The following is a 10,462-nucleotide window of genomic DNA, read 5'->3' on the forward strand; positions in this document are numbered from 1 at the left end:
TAGTGATTTTACTGAAAGGATGACAGTAAATTCTAGTATGTGGCTGTGTTTGTGTTCATGTACACAGAGATGGTGTTGGTGTTGTAAATGAATGAGGAAGTCACGAGATAATGCCTAACATTTAGAAATCAAGAAATATCATTAGGTGCATACTTTATATAATATAGCAGAAACATAAAGATGCATAACATAAGAAACAGGTAAAAGAACTAAAAATAGCTGCCTCTAAAAGGCAAGAATCGTGTGTGGACAATAACTAACTTTTAAAATAATGTAGTTTTTTTTACATCTTAAATTCTATATATGGATTATTTTTCAAAAATGAACTGTAAAAATTAAGGATGACTGCTGGAGAAATAGAAATGGTGGATATCTAACTCTATAGTGAACAATGGAAAAATTTTTTAAGAAAGAAACAAAGGCTAAGAGACAAGTAGAAATTAGGAAAACCTAGTAAATGAAAACTATAAAATACGATGTATGTAGTATTCAAAGATTTATTTAATTACAATAAATGTAAGTGGATTAAGCTACTTAACTGAAACACAGAGGCTCTCAGACTGAATTTTAATAATCTGCTTCAATATTTTAAAATATATATTAAAATGACAAAAAGCTGGAAAATAAAGAGGGCTGAAAATGGTATTCAAGCAAATGTAAAGAAAAAGAAAATTGATGTAATATTACTCATAACAAACAAAATATTATTTAAAGTGAAAAAAACTAAGGAACTTATGATGTTGATAAAATAATTCATCAGGAAGATATTCCATTTATGAGTGTGTAAGGGCCTAACAACTTAGTTTCAAAATGTGCTATGCAAAAACTAATGAAACTATTAGGAGAAATTGACAAACACACAATCAGAGCTGGAGACAACACATTTTTTTTTTTGAAACTAACAAAACAATCAATGGTTTAGTAGGACTTAAAAGAGTTGTAGAAATAATTAGCCTAATCTAAAACTCAAACCTTTATAAAGAGATTGTTCACGCTTTTGATCCCAAAGGATGTCTCAATATTGATATTATATAAATATTTTTCCATGAACTACAATGGAATAAAACAAGAAATCAACCAAAAAAAGAGGTAGCCAAACTCTTCTCCATTAGCCTTCTTCAAAGATCTATATACATCATAGATATTTAATAAACACGTATGTAGCACTTTTTGTATGTTATCCATTATTCTGAGCACTTTGAAACATTTACTCATTCAGTCTCTAACATTGTTTGAGGTAAGCACTATTATTCTTCCCAGTTTACAAATAAAATTGAAGCACAGAGAGATTGAGCAATGTGTCTACGGTTATGTAGTTAGTGAGTTGCAGAGAGGGACACAAGTGTGTTAAGCTTATTCTATTAACATAAACATCTAAATAAACTGTGAGTTAAAGAAGAAACAAAAATAAAATTACAAACATCTACTACTACAACTTCACAAAAAGACTACAAAACTCATGAGGTACATTCAAAGCAGTTCTTGTAAGGCCAGTTGCTTCTTCAGGAGCTCGGACACACACACCCCAGCCTCGTTTTTCAAAAGCCCGGACAAGCCCAGACGAGCTCGGGCAAGCTCAGACACGCTCAGGCATGTTCCCTTCTCCCATGCTCGCATAGCCTGGCCTTCCCTTTAAGAGCCCAGTATGCAAACAAGGTTTTGTAACCTTAGCCTCTTAACAACCAATAGCAGTCAAGCCTTAACAACCAATAGCAGCCGAGTAATTCCAACCAACAACAAGCCAAGTCCTAGGTAAAGTCTTGTAACTTACCCAATAGCAATCCTGCTCTCCCACAACCAATCGAGCTGTTTCACTCCCTATAAAAACCCATGTCGAAGAGGAGTCTGTGCGACTTCTCCAGCCCCTCCTGTCGGACTGCAGAACCTCACCCGGGAGCCTGAATAAATTCCTTTGCATTAGATATTTTCATGCTGGCCTCAGTTTCTTCCCTTTTAAACTCGGCGAGAACAGACCTTACAGTTCTCAGAACTGCTTTATATATTTACTGGAAATAATAAGTGAATATTTAAATTCAAAATTACTCTTGAAAAAGAGTAGCAAATCTAGAGAAAGTGGAAACCAGTAATTATGATGAATTGAAATGCTAAACTAAAGAAGACTAAAACAATAGAAATTTTATTTTTTTTAAGTTTGGATCATTGAAGAGATTAATTAGAAACAAAACCCTTAACAACCATGATCAAGAAAAATCAAAGAGACATAAGAAGCAATATCAAGTGGATACAAGGACAGGTAAAGAAGAAGAAAATACTTACAAAAGCATATTTTGAACAACTTTATGCTAGCTCATTATAAAAAGATACATAAAATGGATAAATTTGGTGAAAAAGGTATATTACTGTAGTTAGACGAGAAAAAGAAATGTACTAGAATAAAAACCCCATAAAAAAGGAAATTCTAGTAGTGAAAAACCTACTTTTTCCAAAAAACAAGACACAAAAACCATCATGCTCAGAGGACAGAAAGGTGTGAGGTTTAGCCAGCATTTAAAGAGGTTGCTTATTGCAAATCTTTGGTGTCAAATATAGCCAAGTAGAAAAAGATAATTATCAGCCAATAATGGATAGATAAAAAAAATAGTAAACTGAATTCAGCAGTATATAGAGAGATCAAGTAGGGATTTCCTTAAAAACGTAAGAATAAGCCAATATTTTAAAACTCTATTAATGTAATTCACCCCTAACAACTTAAAGAATAAAAAGCATATGACTATATCAATGAATACAGAAAAGGGACTAGCTGAAAATTTAACAGACCATTTATGATAAACTCGCAAACAAACCAGGAATAGAAGGGAACTTCCTTATATCTGCCAGAGATCTATAGCAAGCATCACATTTAATAATGAATGAAACATGAAAAACATTTAAATTTAAATCTGAAAAAAGACAAAAATGCCTCTATAACTGCTAGTATTGAATATTATGTTTCATAACCAAATGCAATGTGAAGAGAAATAAATAAGAGATAAAAATCAGAAAAGACGAAACTGTCAAAATGTGCAGATGATATATATTTTTCTCCTTTTTCAGAAAAAAACTACATTCACCCTAGATTTTCTTAGCCTTTTTCCCCAAAACCCGTCTTTTTCAGATAAACACACAATAAAATTTATATTTTTAAACATCAGTAACTTCCCTGTTTATAATTTCAGTATTGGGGCTTCGTTTTCTTTCTTGTAGGTTTCAATTCCATTCTATTTCTAATTTCAAAGAGCTACATATTTAAATAGCTACCAGGAGAACTATAAAGAAGAGACACTGACGAAAAAAGGCCCAAGATTGATTATTTCAAGGTCTTGATAAGACTTGCTGCCCAACTTTAAGCCTTCCTTCAGCTGCTCCCTAAAGGATTTCAAAGAGTATTAATGAAGTTATTAGGTATTGGCCATTCTCGAGCAATGATAAATACACTATAAATTCATCTCTTGGCTGTGGGACTTTGGATCTTAATAGCTGATGAGCTCAAGTATTTCCAGTTTCTGTTGGGTAAATGTTTGAGGGCCTTAACAGAGATTATGTGGAATTGAACTGAAGGCCTGGCAACTCTTTCATGCTTGTCAATCTCTCCCAACTTACTTGGCTTGTCAAAGACACTATGATAAATTGTCCTGCTTTCAAATATTTATTTCTCAGTATGCTGGTACTTAGAAAGGAAATCTTTTCCATTTTTTGAATCTCTAAGAGAAAGGTACAAACTGGGCACAAGGACTAGGAATTACTGAAGAGCCCAAGTCTTAGGATATCCTAGGTGATCTGATATCCAATTCTCTTCCAACCTTCAGAAAGGCCCATCTTATGCTCACTTTCTAAAAGGAAAGCAAGGATGGGTCGGTTGATTGACCAAGTGCTGGGAGAGAGAAAGAGGGGGCTACAGAAATTACTTCAATAAAGGTCTTCCTTCTGATCTTCCTCAAGGAGAAGGTGCTCAGCTTTTCGTGGGTAATACACAGGGATGGCCAGGTACTGCAAAGCAGGCAAAACCAGCTTACACTACAGCTGTAAGTTTCCCAGTTTATGCTGTATTCCATGTACTTAGCATGCGAGAGACATTCTATAAGTATTTGTTGAAGAAATCAGTAAATGAATTAGTCACAGTTCCCACAACATTCAAATTAAAGAGACCTCAGAGGTAGATCCTCCAGCAGTTAGAACAGAGAGACCCTGGAGTATGAGTGATTTGTCTTACAAAGCTGCATCCTTAAACATGATGGATTCTGAGGCCCTTCCTATAATGTGATCATGGGACATGAGGTCCTCTTCAACCATAGAGCAGTGCAGGACCATATGCGGATGCAAAGACTTGTCTGTGTGGAAAAACCAAGATTGTCTAAGTAGTATCTGTGTGATTGTTGATGAGCCACTTTTATAATGAGATCCCCAGACATTGGGGTGTTTGGATTATGCTATTATGACAGTCATTGGGGTTTTGGGGAGAGGGACCCCAGAGTCCTGGGGCACAGGAGAATGGTCCTCTCTGGCAGCCAGCAATCCAGACTTAAAGGGACAGGGTAATGGGGAGGCACAGGAGACCCTGGTGCTGCTTTCTGTATGTCTGTTACTCCCAGATCTGACTGATCAGGGAGATAAATTAACTGAAAGATCCTGGTGGGTTCTGTTTTACTTCTAGTCCTCCCCTTCAAAAAATTCTGTGTGCTGTGTCTGCCACAGTACAATGGGAGTCCTGGAAATTCTGGTTTCAAACCTCACTCTCCTGAATCCTGAATAAGCCTCTGCCCTGCCCAGTGATATGTAAGTCACATTTCTGGACTTGATGACGCAGGAATTCTGGTTATGTAACTAAATGTGACCTCACGACCCTCATCTCATAACCTCACGACCCTCATTTCTCTCTTTTATCTCCTGAGATTATTATCAAGTGGAAAAAGTGAATATACAGCTGTGTCACAAAACTTAGGAATCAAAAAGCATAAATACTGAAAAAAAAATCATCCAGAAAGGATAATCTGGGTAACAGCCTTAAAGAATCACAGGAAGAGCTTCCAAAGGCTAAATGCCTTATCCAGGATATTCTCATTGAAATGCTGTCCATTCTCCTCAGCCCTCAACAAACCATTTTCCTCCAGACTGTGCCACTCAACTCTTCATAGCAGTCTCTGAGGTAGAGATTAGCACAGTCTTCATTTTACAAGGGAAGAAATTGAGGCCTAAAGAGGTGAGAACTGTTTCCAAGGTCATATATTACTAAGTGGGGCTTGGGTTTGATCACAGAGGTATTTAACTCTAGACTACCCTGCCCCCAATGACTGTACATTTCAAAATATAGAGTTGGAAGGGAAGTGGTATAGAAAATAAAGACCGGACTTTCCAATAGGGATTGAAGAAATGAATGACAACAACCATCCATGAACATGAAAAACAATAAAGAAAGCAGGCAAATGTGTGTGTGTGTGTGTGTGTGCGCATGCATGTTTTTGTATGTGTGTGTGTGCATGCATGTTTTTGTATGTGTGTGTGTGCATGCACGTTTTTGTATGTGTGTGTGTGCATGCACGTTTGTGTGTGTGTGTGTATGTGTGTGCATGCTTGGGTGGCCAAGCATACAAGTAGAACCCAGAGCTATGGGGAGTGGGGATGGGAAGGACAGATGAAGGGAGGAAAGTAGAAATTTAATATAGTATTTGCCTGTTATGTGTTAGGAACTGCACTTGGCAATTTACATACAGTAATTCATATGATCTCCATAGCAACACTATGAAGTAGATATTATTATTCTATTTTATAGATGAGCAAATGGAGACAAATGAAACAAGCAAAGAAAATCAGGCATGCCTCCATTTACACTGGGGTTAAAGCCAGAGATTACCATAAACTTAAATACTTTGTTGTTTTTATTGCTGTTGTCTTATAGTAACTAGTATTTCAAATCTATAAAAAACTGTTTGAACCTTTATTGTGTTTAGAGACTAGAAAATAGAAGCAGAAACTACCCCCGACATGGAACAAGGAGACTCAGGTATTAAACATGTGATACTTGGGGCTATGGGAAAAAAACGGGACTGAAAAGAGAGGTAGCTGCATACCACAGACTGTTCTAGGTCAGCACGCTGGACTATCCACATGGCAGAAAAGGAGTGTCTCCTCTCACATCCTTATTCTAGACACTGGCCACTGTGAATTTGAACCTTGAGAGAAGGCAGTGCTTTCTACCTTGACTTACCAAATGGAAGCCCTTCTGAACAGAGTTGGAGCAGGATTTGGAGAGAGGGACTCCAGTGTCCTGGGACACAGGAGAATGGTCCTCTCTTCACTTCCCAGGAGCGTGCCTCACTCAGCGACCTGTCCTTGGCTTGATCTCATTCACTCTTTAGGTACATCCCTTCGCGCTCGTCTCTCACAAGCAATGTGCCATCCCTGACTTAAACCCAGGTAAGTCTGAGTAGAGTTTCAGTGCTGGGCACACATATTCAGTGCTTTCTCTGGTCTACATCGACTTCTAGTCAAGCCAGTTAGGGGTTTCCATACATACAGTCTCTGGCTTTATGGTAGTGTGAGAGTGACATGCATACAGAAGAAATAATACCTCAAGTACCTATACAACCATTTGGTTTTTCACTTTCAGTACAATATTCAAAAAATTACATGTGATATTCAACACTTCATTATAAAATAGGCTTTGTGTTAGGTGATTTGCCCAGCTGTAGGCTAACACAAGTGTTCTGAGCATGTTTAAGGTAGGCTAGGGTAAGCTATTATGTTCAGTCAGGTGTATTAAATGCATTTTTAACATGATATTTTCAACATATGATGGGTTTATCAGGATGTAACCTCGTCATACGTTGAGGGGCATCAGTACTCCCTTTATATACTTACCTCCTGTCAACATACACAGACTACATCTGTCCCCCAGTGCCAGCACCCAGAGAACCTCGATGGGTCTTTCAGCACTTGCCTGTGTCTGAATGTTGAGAGTATCTGAAACCCAGAGCTACACCCCGTTTCAGTGCCTGCACATGGTTGACGATGATCCTGGACGAGCCTACTGTTTCCAGCGTGGATGCTCAACCTTCCTACTTCACCTCTTTCACACTCAGATTCTCCTCAATGCTAAAGCCCAATTTCACAGCCGTGACAGAGTTTACATTGGAAGGTTTCTCCATGTTTGACCCTTGCCAGCAACGCTATCATCTTGACAGTCATCCACCTTCACCATCAACTTCACACGCCCATGTACTTCTTCCTGAGTGTGCTGTCCATTTCTGAGACCTGTTATACTGTGGCCATCATTCCCCAAATGCTGACCAGTCTCCTCAGCCCTCAACAAACCATCTCCATCCAAAACTGTGCCACTCAGCTCTTCTTCTATCTCACTTTTGGTGTAAATAACCTCTTCCTGCTCACGGCCACGGGGTACGACCGCTATGTGGCTATCTGCAACCCGCTACGGTGTTCGGTCATCATGGACAAAAAGGCTTGTATACAACCGGCCAGTGGATCCTGGAGCATTGGCCTGAGCACCGCTATCATTCAGGTATCTTCTGTGTTCAGCCTTCCCTTCTGTGATGCTAATCTCATCTCTCACTTCTTTTGCGATATCCGGCCCATAATGAAGCTCGCCTGTGCAGACACTCCTATCAAGGAGTTTGTTACTTTGCTCATCAGTCTCTGTGTCCTTGTTCTGCCCATGGTCTTGATCTTCGTCTCCTATGTCCTAATTGTCACCACCATCCTCAAGATTGCATCAGCTGAGGGCCGAAGAAAGGCCTTTGCCACTTGTGCCTCACACCTCACAGTGGTCATTGTCCACTATGGCTGTACCTCTTTCATCTACCTAAAACCCAAATCCCAAAATTCCCTGCAGGACAGACTTATCTCTGTGACATACACTGTTATCACTCCTCTGCTGAACCCTGTTGTATACAGCCTGAGGAGCAAAGAGGTCAAGGATGCCTTGCTCAGAGCTTTGGGCAGAAAGCCTCTCTCTTAGGTGCTGCTCAGTTCAATAACAATCAAAGAAAAAGAGTTTGGTGAGGTGTCACAGTGAGGGGGCCAATAAGATGAGGGATAGTATGAGAGCACCAGGTGGCTGATCTAGGAAGCATCTAGGAAGGAGAGGCACAGATTGAAACAAGGAAGAAAAATAATGAAAAAAGAAATAGATGGATTTGCCAAGCCAGATATATGGGTTTACCAAGCTTGATGAAAGTCAAATAAGATAAAGCATATCCATGCACTGCACTATGATGTTGGACATTATTCCTGTTACTCTTGGCATAAGGAATCGTAAACCAGCAGGGCATGAGGTATCGTAAACTCCATATCATAGGAGTTTATGTAAGCTGAGCCTGACTGCATGAATGACACAGAGGGTACAAAAGGCCTCCCCGCTTTGCCTGAAGACGGGACCAACTCTCAGGCACGATTCTAGGTCCTCCCATTAGATCAGGCTGAAGTTATCTTCCAGCTGAGACCATGTTCTTGCACAGTGATTCCCTTGCCCCATTCTGCTTCTCTTACTCCCTTTCCTCTGAGGGCACTCAGTCAATCACTGTACCAGGATCTTATTTCAGCTCTGCTTCTGTGGAACCTGACCTGAGCAAGGTGGTATCTATGTCTATGGGGCAATTACTCAGACTTCACTGTGAGTGCTGTTTTTGCATCTGTTGCACTTAGAACAGCGCCTGGTGCACAGTAGACGTTAGATATTTATTAAAACAAAGAAGGAAGAAGGAAAGAAAAAGAAAGGAAGACTGCTGTGAGCAGACAAAATACAATTAGAAGGTAGCTCTTCTCCATTGTTTCTATTATTTTAACACTTTCAGGCTGTTTTCCCCCCTTGTGACATCTCCTTTTGGTACATTTATTGAATGTATCCTAGATAGTAGCCATTATTTTAAGTATGTTATTCATTTAATCTTCATTATAAATCTATGAGATTGATATTTTATTATTCTTATTTTATGGATGAAGAAACTGAGACCTGAAATAAGCTAATTCCTCAAGGCAGAAGCAGGACTTAAACACATGCAACCCAGACCTGAAGTCTGTAGTTGCACTGTAAGCTCATGATGTTCATTTTAACCAGCTCTCTTCTCTATAATAACTAAATTATACTACTCCATACTCCTAGGAAAAGGAGAAGTCCCCACCTCATCCCAAATTGTGGATTTATACATATCTCAGATCCTATTTGCGATGTCTTTGGACTTTGGAATCAGCTGGAAGTTCAGAAATAGTGTATTGTAATACACTTCATTCCTAAAGTACTTTGGTGCATCACTTTTTCACTCAGCACAACCCTGAAGAAGAAAATAGGAAAGAAAGCCTAGGCCAACAACTCCTAAAGAATGACAGGTCTTAGGACCCATCAGATTACCAACTTCTGAACCTACCCTCTTTCCCATAGTTATTGTTTACCCTGACCCCTCCCCTCCAAGAACCAATCACCTTGAGTAGGAGATACTAAAACAGTGTAATATTGTAGACAGAGTACAGCTTTGAATAGAGAGGCATGCATTCCCGATCATAGATCCACCATTACAAGCATGTGTCCTGTTATGATATTTGACCTCCCTGGTTTTTGTTTCCTACCTGCACAGTGAAGCTGACACTATCAACCCCCAGGGTTACTGTGAGAAGTCAACAATGTTATGGACATACCATTCCCTGGCACATGGGAAGTTGTCAGTGCCTTCTCCACCACCACTCTCCACACACATTGCTTCCTAGGTCACTCTGAGGTTAACATTAAGTCACCCTTGTTATGACACAGAGCCCTAGCTTAACAACAGGGTTCTTACTTGTTCTTTGTCAATAGAATTCGCTTTTACCCAGGAGGTCTTGACTTTGCAAATGGGCTTCTCCTATAGTCCACGATCCTATGTTCCAGTGAAAGGAAACTATTCTCCCAGGGACTTCCAAGTATTACTTCCTGGATATACCCAGGACCTTATTTCAGGCTCTGCTTATGTGAAACAGACCTAAGCAAGGTGTTATCTACATCTATGGGGCAATCACTCAGACTTCACTCTGAGTGTTCTTTTCGTGGTTAATAAACCATTAAGTAGCTGTCTGCATTTCTCCTCCAGATTGCCTTTATTTATGCCCTCCTTACTGACCTGCCAAATACATCTCATAACATCATTTCCTCTTCTCTCCCAGTTGCCTCAGAGTCCCTGCAAGAAGTCCCAGGTTCCTGTGTACATCAATTCTCACACACAGTCTAAATAAATACTGCAAGTATTTTTAAAAGTATCATAATTCATTTGAAACCATTAATTACTAATTCATAGTTCTCCTTTTCAGAACTTATTTTTCTTATCAATAGGTACAAATAGCACAACCACTATTTTTATCCAAATAGTATCAATTTGGAGATCCATGAAATATTTGAATGTAAAAAGGAGTTTTCATACACAGACAATTTGGACACTCCAGCTCTAGGTGACAGAAATAGTGTGGAAGACAGTGTGGGAGTAGA

The 10,462-nt window shown here is 39.2% G+C and overlaps 1 protein-coding gene across 1 annotated transcript; it reads left to right on the forward strand.

The window, feature by feature from the left end:
* The first annotated feature begins 7,086 nt into the window (after positions 1 to 7,086).
* LOC105715395 (olfactory receptor 10J4-like) lies at positions 7,087 to 7,969 on the forward strand. The gene is given in 2 exon segments (XM_012449726.3): positions 7,087 to 7,145; positions 7,147 to 7,969. Coding segments are annotated over 2 exon segments (882 nt in total).
* Positions 7,970 to 10,462: the final 2,493 nt, after the last annotated feature.

The sequence above is a fragment of the Aotus nancymaae genome, unplaced genomic scaffold (assembly GCF_030222135.1).
Source record: "Aotus nancymaae isolate 86718 unplaced genomic scaffold, 86718_ANA_hifiasm-v0.15.2.pri h1tg000108l, whole genome shotgun sequence".
Lineage (NCBI taxonomy): Eukaryota > Metazoa > Chordata > Mammalia > Primates > Aotidae > Aotus > Aotus nancymaae.